The sequence below is a fragment of the Scyliorhinus torazame genome, chromosome 6 (assembly GCF_047496885.1).
Source record: "Scyliorhinus torazame isolate Kashiwa2021f chromosome 6, sScyTor2.1, whole genome shotgun sequence".
In the NCBI taxonomy this organism is placed as follows: domain Eukaryota; kingdom Metazoa; phylum Chordata; class Chondrichthyes; order Carcharhiniformes; family Scyliorhinidae; genus Scyliorhinus; species Scyliorhinus torazame.
Genome location: NC_092712.1, coordinates 228,146,859 through 228,160,968, shown reverse-complemented (window position 1 = coordinate 228,160,968; position 14,110 = coordinate 228,146,859). Strand labels below are relative to the sequence as shown.

The following is a 14,110-nucleotide window of genomic DNA, read 5'->3' as shown; positions in this document are numbered from 1 at the left end:
GCAGCGCAGAAGGAGACCATTTGACCCTTCGATTCTGCAGCAGCCCTTGGAAAGAGCACCCGACTTAGGTCCATGGCTCCACCCTATCCCAGTAACCCCACCTATTCTTTTGGACACTAAGGGAAATTTAGCATGGCCAATCCACCTAAACTGCACAACTTTGGACTGTGGGAGGAAACCGGAGCATCCAGAGGAAACCAATGCAGACACGGGGAGAACATGCAAATGCCGCACAAACACCTGAGGCTGGAATTTAACCCAGGTCTCTGGATCTGTGAGGCAACTGTGCCACCATACTATTAGTGACAATAGGTTTTTAAAAACAAATTAGGGTATCCAATTAATTTTTTTTCAATTAAGGAGGCAATGTAGCATGGCCAATTCACCTGCCCTACACATCTTTGGGTTGTGGGGGTGAGACCTACGCAAACACGGGGAGAATGTTCAAACTCCACGCAGACAGTGACTCGGGGCCGGGATCGGGGCCGGGTCCTCGACACCGTGAGGCAGCAGTGCCAACCACGGCGTCACTGTGCCGCTTTAGTGATAATAGATTTAGTACATGAATAGCTAATGGAAAATTGGCTATTTCAATGGCTAGATCTGAGCACGAGATTATCATGCTTTCAATGGATTGGGATGACGGAGGAAATTTGGAAAAAAACATGAGTTTAAAAGAGACAGTGGGGGAAATAACAAAGCAGACATGTTGGTATCTGCAAAGAGAATATGGGGCAGCATGGTAGCACAGTGATTAGCACAGTCGCTTCACAGGTCCAGGGTCCCAGGTTCAATTCCTGGCTTGGATCACTGTCTGTGTGGAGTCTGAAAGTTCTCCTCGTGTCTGCGTGGGTTTCCTCCGGGTGCTCTGGTTTCCTCCCACAATCCAAAGATGAGCAGGTTAGGTGAATTGGCCATGATAAATTTCCTTTGGTGTCAAAGAAAAGGTTAGATGGAGTTATGGGGATAGGGTGGCAGCGTGGGCCTAAGTAGGGTGCTCTTTCAAAGAGCTGCTGCAGACTCGATGGGCTGAAGGCCTCCTGCACTGTAAATTCTATGTTCTAAAAGGCATTTTACCATTTTCTTTGGTCAAGTCTGAATTCATAAAATCATAGAATTTACAGTAAATACCAATAAATTCCCACCAGCCTGCCTGAGGTTGACTACAGTTTGATTTAAAATGTCCAATTCTTAATTCAACATGTCCAATTTTATCAGACCTAAAACCCAGGCCCTGCCAGGTTTACCATCCTGGACATTTGTCTTGTGGTAGGCTGGCCAAGTACTTAAGAAGTACTTGATTACTAAACCATGCTGTTTTCTCAAGGGGGCTGAATGCCATTTTTGTCCATAGGGCTGTGCCAGGCTCTTTGCAATGTATTATTGCATCCATTTCATGTTTCTCTATTTATGGGCTTATGATGTTTACCTGAGCATCAAGCAACTAATCACTGGAGTCAACAAGATGGACTCCACACAGCCTCTCTTTAATGGCAAGAAATATGACGATATTGTGCAGGAACTGAGTGTATATATTAAAATTTGTTATATTATTGCTGATACTATAACAATATCCGGATGGCACGAGGACAGGGTGCAAAAGGTAGGCTCAGGCTGAAAGGTTGGAAAATGGATTAGAAAAAGATTGCTTTTTGGATTAATCTGTTGGAAACTGTAGTTCCTACCCTCACCCCAATAGGATCCCTTCAAGATTTGGATGGGTTGTGAGGATTGTGATTGGCGGAGTGATGCTGACCTGAAAATTGTAACCCTAAAGATTCACATTAATGTTATCTTTTACTACTGTTGATCTCTTCCTCAAAACTAAATATGTTATGATGCATGATGAGGCTCTATTAGAAGCTCTGTCTAATAGCATGTCCAAAAGATATTCAATATGGAATATACATGAAGACTGCAAGTACAATCCAGTTTTTTTAAGCAACTTTACAACCTAAGTTGCCCATAAAGAGAACTTAGAATCATCCTGGAGAGCCCAACATTGCCTGCTTTCCTGTACTAGACGACCACACTATACACTTTGTATGAGTTTTAAACAGGTGCCACAAATTTTACCATCAGTTTGATGATAAATTGGCAAATACCACAATGATTTTAAATATCAATAACCATTGTAACACTATCTGGAGTGTGGTCTTCCTGTATATTCAATGGAGACAAGCTACTGATTTTGCTGTGAAATTCCATTAGCCATGATAATTGTCCAGCAAATGAGTAAGGGGCTGGTTTAGCACACTGGGCTAAATAGCTGGCTTTTAAAGCAGACCAAGGCATGCCAGCAACACAGTTCAATTCCCGTACCAGCCTCCCCGAACAAGCGCCAGGATGTGGTGACTAGGGGCTTTTCACAGTAACTTCATTGAAGCCTACTTGTGAAAATAAGCAAGTTTCAATTCAATTCAATTTCAAGAGTGGAGCAGCCACATATGCAAATCCATGATGATAAACATTTTCCATCATTGAAACGCTGTGTATGATTTTGCCACTTTAGCAATTGTTAAAATAATAAAGTGGCAAAATTGTTAAATTTTGGGGAGGGGGAGCGAAAGAACGGTCCATGTCCACTTCCTTGAGGATTGTCAGAAGATACAGCAGGACATAGATAGGTTGGAGACTTGGGCAGAGAAATGGCAAATGGGGTTTAATCCGGACAAATGTGAGGTAATGCATTTTGGTAGGTCTAACATAGAGGGGAAATATACCGTAAATGACAAAGCTCTTTGGAATACAGAAAGTCAGAGAGTTCTGGGCGTGCAGGTCCACAGATCTTTGAAGGTGGCAGCACAATTGGACAAGGTAGTCAAGAACGCATACGGAATGCTTGCCTTCATTGGATTGGGCATCGAGAATAAAAACTGGCAAGTCATGCTACAGTTGTGTAGAACCTTGGTAAGGCCGCACTTGGAATATTGCACACAATTCTGATCACCACACTACCAGAAGGATGTGGAGACTTTGGAGGGGGTGCAGAGGAGGTTTACCATGATGTTGCCTGGTCTGGAGGGTATTAGCTATGTGGGGAGGCTGAATAGACTCAGACTGTTTTCCTTAGAAAGACGGGTTGAGGGGTGACCTGCTAGAGGTCTACAAGATGGAGGGGCATGGATAGAGTGGATGGGCAGGCACTCTTTCCCAGGGTGGAGGGGTCAGTCACCAGGCGGCATAGTTTTGAGATCCGTGGGGCAAAGTTTAGAGAAGATGTCCGAGGCAGGTTTTTTTACCCAGAGGGTGGTGAGTGCCTGGAACGCGTTGGCGGGGGAGATTGTGGAAGCAGATACATTAACGGCATTCAAATGGCATCTTGGCAAACACATGGATAGGATGGGTATGGAGGGATACGGCACAAGGAAGTGCTAAGGGTTTTGGCAAAGGTTGGTACCATGACCGGTACAGGCTTGGAGGGCCGACGGACGTGTTCCTGTAATGTTCTTTGTTCTTTTGTTTGGATCAGGTCAAAAGATGTGCTTAAAGGAATAGTTCAAAGTCATGTTTTTTTCCCAATGGTACAAATTGGTTTGCAGATTGTGGGAAAATAGCGGTAGGTCACAATTATTTGTGAAAGGGGGCAGGTCCAATTTTATTCTCTCGCGATGCTAGGAGTTCCAATTGCCCTGTTTTGTTGGCAGCCAAGGGTAGGTTTCCATTTTAGATGGTGAAATGCCATGATTGGATCACATCTACTTATTTTTTTTATTCCCTCTAAGCTGTTTGGCCATATGTTCATGGGTGTGTACTACAATGCAAAAACATTCAAAGGAGTCACATTCTGCAGTAGAAAAATTAAAGGCCATGTTGTTCAACAAGTAATAAGTGAGGGATCTTGTGAATTCTAAATAACTATAGACCAATTAGGATGAATGGCCTGTTTCTTTGGTATAGATTCTTTAAAAAGACAGAGGCATTATAATTTATTGGTGGTTGTTGATGCAGTATCATTTCATTTGTTTCTTTGATGACAGGATTTAACAGAAGCTTTACTGATGGCTATCATCAAGAAACTGAAGGCTGAACAAACAACCCTTGATGGTAACTGTCTTCAGGCACTTTCTCGAGTTTATGTTGCAATCTGCCGACAACAAGGAGATCTTGAAAGAGCCCGTCTCCTTTCTTACAGTATCTTAAAGGAAGGTAAGTTTATGAATCTGAATTGCATGATCATACTGATGTAAAATAAATTCATGAATCCTGTTATTCTGGATGCCCTAGGGAAATTGTAACCATTATTAATCAGATATCCTTCAATATGTACAAGCTTTGCTTCTTAAATGCAATTTTTATTCTTTAATGGGGTGAGGGCATTGCTGGCAAGGCTGGCATATTGCCCATCCCTTTTGTCCTTGGGAAAGTTCTAGTGAGCTACCTTCTTGAGCTTCTACAATCTGTGTTTCGGGTATTCCCACAGTACGTTTAGGTAAGGAGTTTCAGGATGTTGTCCGAGCAGTGGAAAAGTTCCATATCTATGGTTCCAACTCCGGGTGAATTGGAGGGGAACCGGTGTTCCCATGCACCTAATGCTCTTGTTCTTCAAGTTGGTCGAAGTTGCAGGTTTCGCAGGTGCATCCAAACAAGCCTTAATGGTATGCTGCAATGCATCTTGTAGCTGCATCTGGGAATGCAGAAGATGCCCTGGACCATCAGCAGCAGCAGAATTGTATTCCTCCATAATCTGTGGCCTCATGGTCCAACATATCCCTCATTCTATCATTACCATCAAGTCAGGGGACCAACCCTGCTTCAATGAGTGCAGGAGAGCATGCAAAGAGCAGCACCAGTCACACCTAAAGGTGAGGTGCCAACCTGGTGAAGCACAGGACTACATGCACGCTAGACAACAGAAACTACATACTGTAATCGCAAATGATGCATGCATTCAGATACAGAGCCTTTAACCTTTTCTTTTTCCCATTTTTAGAATCTCTGGCATTATCTGTTGGTGCACCCTTAGGTTTGTACGCTCTGTCCCTTCCTGTCACACTCTGGTTGTCTGTTACCTTGTTGTTTCCCTTTGATTTATCACATGGCCTCTCACATGATCCCTTCCCCCTACTATTTATTTTAAAGCCCTTTATGCACCCCAGTTATTCAACCTGCCAAAACGTGGGTTCCAGTGTGGTTCAAGTGAAGTCTGTCCCAACAGCACAGCTCCCACACTCCCCAGTATTGATGCCAGTGACCCATGAATCCAAACCCTTTTCTCCCACGCCGGTCTTTGATCGACATGCCCATCTCTCTAATCTAATTTACCCCACACCAATCTGCTTGTGACTTAAGTAATAATCCAACGGTTATTACCTTTTGAGGTTTGCTTTTTAATTTAGCTCCTAGCTGCTCATACCCCATAAGGAGAACGTCTCTCCTATGTCATTGGTACCTACATACTCCCCCTCCCAGTGCAAGTTCCCCTTCAGTCGTGAAGTCGTGAGGGGATGGATGTGCCAAATCCTGACATTGGGCTCACAGAACAGCCTTCCAGGTTCTGGCTCTCAACTGCAAAACACTGCCTATCCGGCTGACTATAATATCTCCTGCTACTGCTAAATTCCTATTTATTTCCACGGTCAGTTCCTTCATCCACCTTGCAAACCTGCTCTCATCGATACAAGCCGGAAGAACCTAAATTTGTTGGGCAATTGCAAGAACTGAGGCTCCTCCACTTCAACCTTTACGATCCTCATACTTACCTTACTTGCAGCCACAGTCCCCTGTCCCCGATCACTGACCAAATCAGATGACCCTGTCCTAATGGCTGTAACTATCTTCAAAATTAAAGTGTGCGGGTAACTTTCCACCTCCCTGATGCATTGTATTGCCCGAAGCTCGACCTCTAGGTCATTGATTCTGAGCCAATGGTTCTCAAGCTACAGACACTTACTGCAGACGCAGTTGGGTGGATCAGATTGACATCCACCAGATCCCACGTATTAGAGCTGCAACGCATCATCTACCCTGTCAACCTAGTTGCGTGTTTATTTATTTGGTTTAATTTATAATTAATAAACCCCCACTACTGTTAAACTATATTACCGCTAGTAAACCTTACTACAATTAATAAAACCTTACAATTACAAATTAATCACCTGAGCTTCGGAAGGAAGACCAGAAAAATACTCACCAACCAACACTTTACTTTCTCTGATGTCACACTTTGATTTTCTTCGAACGCAGTCAGTCTGCTCTGAAGTCATAGACTGGTTTCCACCACTTTCCTCACTTTTTTATACATTATCTGCCACTCTCCTTATGCTCTTTCATACTGTGCCTTCACTGTTCTTTCATTCTTTTAAACTGTGTCTCTGTCACTCATGCGCTTTAATTTTGTTTTTAATCATTTTCCTCACGGCCTTTTATACTGGGTCTCCATCGTTCTCCTTGCACATTTTCATACTGAATCTCTACCGCCTTCCCCACGTTCTTTTATGTTGAATGTCCACCGTTCTCCTCACGCTATTTAGTCTTGTGTCTCCTCCACTCTCTTCACGCTCATGAACATGCTGTGCCCCCATCACTCCTTGCACTATTTTATCCTGTGTCTCCGCCTCTTTCCATGTGTTCGTTTGTACTGTGTTCACTCTTCTTGTTCTTTTATCCTGTGTCCTGGCTACTTTCGTCAAGCTTTTATATAAAGTGAACCTGGTTGCTCTCATGTTGTTTTATGCTTGGACAAGTAGCACACAAGTGCGAGGCAATGGCCACCTCCAAGGACAGAGAATGTAACCATTCTCCCTTGAGATTCAACAGCATTACCACTGCTGAGTGCCCTACCATTAACCAGAAACTTAACTAGACCAGCATATTAATACTGTGGCTACAGGAACAGGTCAAAAGCTGGGAATTTTGTATTGAGTAACTCACTTGCTGACTCTCCAAAGCCTGTGCAATATCTACGTGGTGCAAGTCAGGAGTATGATGCTCTCGATTTGCCTGGATGAGTAAAGCTCCAACAGCTCAAAGAGCTCAACATCATCCAGGACAAAGCAACCTGCTTGATCGGCACCCCATCCACCACCTTAATCTTTCTCTCCCTCCACCAGTAGCATAATGAGACAGCAGTGTGCAAGAAGTACAGCAGCAACTTGCTAGTGCTCCTTTGACCACACCTTCCAAACATGCAACCTCAACCAGGAGGATAGCAAATGTTGTCCCCTTGTTCAAGAAGGGGAGTAGACAACCCCGGTAACTATAGACCAGTGAGCCTTACTTCTGTTGTGGGCAAAGTCTTGGAAAGGTTTATAAGAGATAGGATGTACAATCATCTGGAAAGGAATAATTTGATTAGAGATAGTCAAAATGGTTTTGTGAAGGGTAGGTCGTGCCTCACAAATCTTATTAAGTTATTTGAGAAGGTGACCAAGCAGGTGGATGAGGGTAAAGCAGTTGATGTGGTGTATATGGATTTCAGTAAAGCGTTTGATAAGGTTCCCCATGGTAGGCTATTGCAGAAAATACAGAGGCATAGGATTCAGGGTGATTTAGCAGTTTGGATCAGAAATTGGAAATGTTCAGCCTGGAGTCCAGTTACTAGTGGTGTACCACAAGGATCTGTTTTGGGGCCACTGCTGTTTGTCATTTCTATAAATGACCTGGAGGAGGGCGTAGATGGATGGGTGAGTAAATTTGCAGATGACACTAAAGTCGGTGGAGTTGTGGACAGTGCGGAAGGATGTTACAAGTTACAGAGAGACATAGAGAAGCTGCAGAGCTGAGCTGAGAGGTGGCAAATGGAGTTTAATGCAGAAAAGTGTGAGGTGACTCATTTTGGAAGGAATAACAGGAAGGCAGAGTACTGGGCTGATGGTAAACATCTTGGTAGTGTGGTTGAGCAGAGAGATCTCGGTGTCCATGTACATAGATCCCTGAAAGTTGCCACCCAGGTTGAGAGGGTTGTTAAGAAGGCGTACGGTGTGTTCGCTTTTATTGGTAGAGGGATTGAGTTTCAGAGCCATGAGGTCATGTTGCAGCTGTACAAAACTCTGGTGCGGCCGTCTTTGGAGTATTGCGTGCAGTTCTGGTCGCCGCATTATAGGAAGGATGTGCAAGCATTGGAAAGAGTGCAGAGGAGATTTACCAGAATGTTGCCTGGTATAAAGGGAAGATCTTATGAGGGAAGGCTGAGGGACTTGAGGCTGCTTTCGTTAGAGAGAAGAAGGTTAAGAGGTGACTTAATTGAGGCATACAAGATGATAAGAGGATTAGATAGGGCGGACAGTGAGAGCCTTTTTCCTCGGATGGTGATGTCTGGCACAAGGGGACATAGTTTTAAATTGAGGGGAGATAGATATAGGACAGATGTCAGAGGTAGGTTCTTTACTCCGAGAGTAGTAAGGGCGTGGAATGCCCTGCCTGCAACAGTAGTGGACTCGCCAACACTAAGGGCATTCAAATGGTCATTGGATAGACATATGGACGATAAGGGAATAGTGTAGATGGGCTTCAGAGTGGTTTCACAGGTCGGCGCAACATCGAGGGCCGAAGGGCCTGTGCTGCGCTGTAATGTTCTGTGTTCTAACCACCCAGAAGGTCAAAGGCAGGAGATGCATGAGAACACAACCACCTGAAAATATTGCTCTGAGCCACACACTATCCTGACTTGGAACTTTTTTGCCATTTTTTCACTGCTGCTGGTTAAAGATCCTGGAACTCCTCCCTCACAGTACTGTGGGTGTACTCTTCCCCCATGGAGTGCAGCAGCTCACCACCACCTTCTTAAGTACAGCTGGCATTGGCTTGCCATGCCAGTGACAAATTTTTAAAAAGATAATACACACTGCATCCTTGAACCACTGGAGATTAAGGAAATTCATATTTAAGGTGCTGCCTAACGAGCCCCAAGTTTGAACCCATTAATTCTATGTCCATTAACTCGGTTATTGGAGCTGTTTTGAATGCAGTTTTAATTTGAGCTAGCTAGGTAGTAATATAAGAACATAAGAAATAGGAGCAGGAGAAGGCCTTTCAGTCCTTCAAGCCCGCTCCACCATTCAAGGCCGATCTTCTACTTCAACACCATTTTCCTGCACTTCTTGTATCCCTTAATGTTTTTTATGTGTCAAAACTTTATAAATCTTATCGATATCAATCTTGAATATATTTGATGCCTGAGACTCCACAGCCCCATGTGGCCAAGAATTCCAAAGATTCACCACCCTCGTGAGTGAAGAAATTTCTCCACATCTCATTCCTAAATGGCCTGCCTTGTATTCTAAGGAGAGTAGTCCAGGGATTGCAGAAATTCCATAATCTTGACTCTCCCTTTGCACCCAATTCATGGGAATTTTTATCAGCGGGCAGAAAAAAGGGGAGGCTGCATTCAATCTGCAAAAATACTCCTTTTGTACCCATCAGTAGGGAAAGGTATGACCTCTCTCCACCTCCTCCTTTGTGCCATCGCATTTGAATGTATGTATTGGGGGGAAAGAAAAGATTTGAAGAGTATTAGAATCCAGTCCTGGAAAAGCTTTTTATTGCACTACAGGATAATTACTAGCAATTCATCAGTGGGGAATTAACGTAACAGCTTACTTTTGTTTAGCAAATAGAATTGTTTCTTTCATTGTCTTAATTTAGAACAGTGGCGCAACATGTCTTGTGTTGGAATGTTTAATATATTGATGGCTTGATCTATTGAAGCTTTAGCGTGTTCTGGTACCTATGATTAAATTGCATTGAGTTTTACTTGACTATATCCCCTCACTTCAACAATGTGGGGTTGTAACCCATCCACTCATTCTACCTGAGATTTCTGTGCAATACGTCTTGCCCCAAACCTGATCAGATGTCAACTCCAGTGCCGGTCTGCTGATCTTCCCTTTTTGCTGCTCAGTAAGTGTCCTAAGATCTAATCCCACTTGTGAAGAACGAATGCTGAGAGCCCATGTTTCCCATGTTGCTGAGCCCCTGCAAATTCAAACAAATTAACCTAGTGCAAACCAAGCAGCATAGCATAGCACTAACTGTTCAAACTCCCAGTATCACTCTGACTCTTCCTATACTGCATAGAGTCAGACAGGGGAGGATTCTGCATTGTACGCTGACATGGTGCCGAATATTGGTGAGCAAGAGACTGGCAGACCAGCACTGAAGTCAAAATACGACATTGCGACAACATTGATGTTAGGTGAGATTCATGAATGCTAAATATCTTTCCCTGTAATGAATACAAACAGCCACAAGTGCAGATGAGCGAACCTAGACTGGAAGGAGACATTTTTGTATAATCAAAGACTTGATATTTTGAACTTCTTGCCAGGCACCTCAGACTTTGATACATTGAGACACCAGAATATTTCAAACAGTCTCAGAAAATTTGTACAGAGGAAGCATTCAGTGTTTTTAATTAAACTGGAATTATTGTATTTTTGTATGGTATGAAGCTGATGAAGCTTCTCCAGATGTCTTCTTACAGTTTGCTTTGTGGTTCTGTTATGTGGTCATCTCGTCTGAAAATTCTCTTTTACATTGCAGTGTTGCATGTAGCATATGTGTTCAGGTCATAGATTTATCCTGTCTTGTGCACTTTTTCTACTTGATAATGTTATTTCTTTTCCAGACTTTCCAGATTCAAGCAAACTGTTGTTGCTCATCTTGAGTGTTTGGCGGAGCATATTTTCTACGCAAGGACCAGTGAATAAAGCTATGCAAGCTGTTGCCAAGCAACGTGCCAAAGGAGATGTTCTGAATTGTTTGACTGCATACCTCAGTTGGGAAAAGGTACAGTCTTTTTGTGATAGTTCCTGTCTTAGCACATTGTGAAATTCTTCATTTGATTTGCTGTCAGTAGCCAGGGTTGGCCCCATTTCACAGTTGCAATCTGCTTCTTTGTTTTTTAACAGGACATAAAATGTTGGATAATTTATCAATCAAATAATTACGCACATATCTTTTGTAGTTTTGTTGCAAGAAACTAGAAGGTGATATCACATTAGCTGCAGACTGATGTTAAGCCATCATTTTGGTGCTTTCATTGTTGGCAGCGGTATAATTGTTGTGTTGTCTGCAACTTCCTTTGGTGTATTCTGACCTGTTGCATAACATTATCCCACTGTATTTGTAAGAGTGATCTTCTTTACTGCAATAATTTTGAAGGTAGAATCTCAAATACTCCAAATCAGTCACCAACAGAATGGTAATTAAAAATACAGAAGGAAAATAACAGGCCTCTCCACAAAATCAAAATACCACAGATGCTGGAAATCTGAAATAAAAGCAGAAAATGCTGGAAATACTCAGCTTGTGTGACAACATCTGTGGAGAGAGAAACGGAGTTAAAATCTCAGATCTGTGATCTGTCATCAGACATTCTCACGGTACTGTTGATTTGTAGGCAAGGATCTGCAGCATATTGAATTGCTAATCTAACCTCCTATAGTGATAGGGGAGGGTCAATGTAGACATATACAGGCAATTGCATCTTTTTGCATATGTTGAAGTCAATCAGCAGCTCATAGAATCCCTACAGTGCAGAATGAGGCCATTTGGCCCATCGGGTCTGCACCGACCCTCTGAAAGACTCCACCTAAGCCCACTTCCCTGTCCCATCCCACTAACCACGTAACCTAACCTACACATCCCTGGACACTAAGGGACAATTTAACATTGTCAATCCACCTAACCTGCACCTCTTTGGACTGTGGGAGGAAAGCGGAGCACCTGGAGGAAATCCACGCAGACATGGGGAGAATATGCAAACTCCACACAGGCAGTCACCCAAGGCCCGATTTGAACCCGGCCCCTGGCACTGTGGGGCAGCAGTGCTGACTGCTTTTGACTTTCTGGCTCCAGTGAGAAGATTCCATCATGTAGTAGTTGCCATTTGCCCTTCTTCAGTTCAAAAAACCCTGAGCTCACATCTGTAACGAATCAAGATGCTTTGAAGTGTGACAGATATATAGTGAATGCAAGATTTTTCAGTGGCATAAATCAACTTCCAACGATATAAAATTACCATTGTGCCACAGTTGCCTGTGTAGATGGATTTGAGATTACATCGACTCCTCAAGTCAAGTGGAATTAAAGGTAGGTAGAGGACCGTCACACTTGTGGCTAGAAGCAGTTATGGGGACAGCTTTAGTTATAGAATCATAGAATTTACAGTGCAGCAGGAGGCCATTTGGCCCATCAAGTCTGCATAGACCCTTGGAAAGAGCACCCCACTTAAGACCACACCTCCAGCCTATCCCCATAACCCAGTAACCCTACCCAACCTTTTAGGACACTAAGGGCAATTTAGCATGGCCAATCCACCTAACCTGCACATCTTTGGACTGTGGGAGGAAACCGGAGCACCCGGAAGAAACCCACGCAGATACAGGGAGAATGTGCAGACTCCGCACAGTTCTGAGGATGGTAGAGTAGGGTTAGTGACGGGAGGAAATTAAACAGACAAAAGGAAGGCAAAATTAATTGGGAGGAGAGAACTTTGGGGGAGGAGCGTTGTTCACTTTTTTCACATAGGTTGCAGTTGGTCCCAGTATTGTGATGGGTGCAGGTACCACTGTTTTGTCTGGCTGCAATACTTTGCAGGAGGGATAATTATGGACAGGATTGTTATTTCAATAAGGAGTAGCTCATTTGTTGGGGATGAAATTTGTTATTTTGGCCTGGGGAGGAGAAAAATTCTCCAGGACTGGATTTCAATTTTAATGGGGTGAGAGGTTGCCAGGTTAGAGCCAAATTTGCATTTTGTGCATGAGAGTGGGCCGCTATTTAATCTAAGTAAGGTCCTACCAAGGGCCATGTGGGAGAAACTTTGATTAGGTATAAGGGTGCCTAACTGGTTAAGACTGGTTAGCACTCTTTCCCCTTGGTTTTTGCGGCCATTAGCACCCGGTTTCCTGGGTTTCTGTGGCTATGCCTCGACTTTCATTCTCACTCCACAGTATAAATATTTCCCACTTTCTCTGTCTGTTAGCTTTGACAAAGAGTCATTGGACTCGAAACGTTAGCTCTTTTCTCTCCTGACAGATGCTGCCAGAGCTGCTGAGATTTTCCAGCATTTTCTCTTTTGTTCCTAACTGGTTAAGTACATGTTCTGCTATCAACTGAATGGAGGAATATCCAGGGGCGTCATTCTCCGACCCCCCGCCGGGTCGGAGAATGGCCGTAGGCCGCCGTAATCCCGCCCCCGCCGAAGTCTCCGGTACCGACGATTGGGTGGGGGCGGGAATCGGGCCGCGCCGGTTGGCGGGACCCCCCGCTGGATTCTCCGGCCCGGATGGGCCGAAGTCCCGCCCAGAAATTGCCTGACCCGCCGACGTAAAACAAACCTGGTATTTACCGGCGGGACCAGGCGGCGTGGGCGGGCTCCGGGGTCCTGGGGGGGGGGGGGCACGGGGCGATCTGACCCCGGGGGGTGCCCCCACGGTGGCCTGGCCCGCGATCGGGGCCCACCGATCCGCAGGCGCGCCTGTGCCGTGGGGGCACTCTTTCCCTTCCGTCTGCGCTACGGCCTCCACCATGGCGGAGGCGGAAGAGACTCTCCCCACTGCGCATGCGCGGGAAACTGACAGCGGCCACTGACGCTCCCGCGCATGCGCCGGGAAACTGACAGCGGCCGCTGACGCTCCCGCGCATGCGCCGCACTTCCGCGCCAGCTGGCGGGGCAACAAACGCCATTTCCGCCAGCTGGCGGGGCGGAAATCCCTCCGGCGTCGGCCTAGCCCCTCAATGTTGGGGCTAGGCCGCCAAAGATGCGGAGCATTCCGCACCTTTGGGCCAGCGCGATGCCCGTCTGATTGGCGCCGTCTTTGGCGCCAGTCAGCGGACATCCCGCCGTTGGGGGAGAATTTCGCCCCAGGTCTCTGTTACAGTCTGCGAGGGTTAGAGCTGTGAGAAGCAAGTTTGGAATGACAGGGTTTTTTTAATAACGTCAGGAGTATTTTGTTAGAGAAATGCACAGGTATGTTTTCCTGACGATATTTGCATTCCTGGAAAGTTTCAGGAATCGGCCAGCAGGGTGCAGGATTAAAAGTCATGGAAGGTGAGCTCAGCTTGAAGTGTGACTCTTGAGGTAACAGTCTCTTCTATGGCCATTATAGAGAGGGTTGTGAGAGTTACAATTTGGTCTCAGATGAATTCTAATTGAAACTACATT

At 44.8% G+C, this 14,110-nt stretch overlaps 1 protein-coding gene across 1 annotated transcript in view; it reads left to right on the top strand.

Moving 5' to 3' along the window:
- ice1 (KIAA0947-like (H. sapiens)) overlaps window positions 1-14,110 on the top strand; it is a 66,269-nt gene that overhangs the window by 38,109 nt on the left and 14,050 nt on the right. Inside the window, exons 11-12 of the mRNA XM_072509491.1 lie at window positions 3,981-4,149; window positions 10,568-10,728. Of these exons, the coding sequence (XP_072365592.1) occupies window positions 3,981-4,149; window positions 10,568-10,728 (330 nt within the window). The remainder of the gene's footprint in view (window positions 1-3,980; window positions 4,150-10,567; window positions 10,729-14,110) is intronic.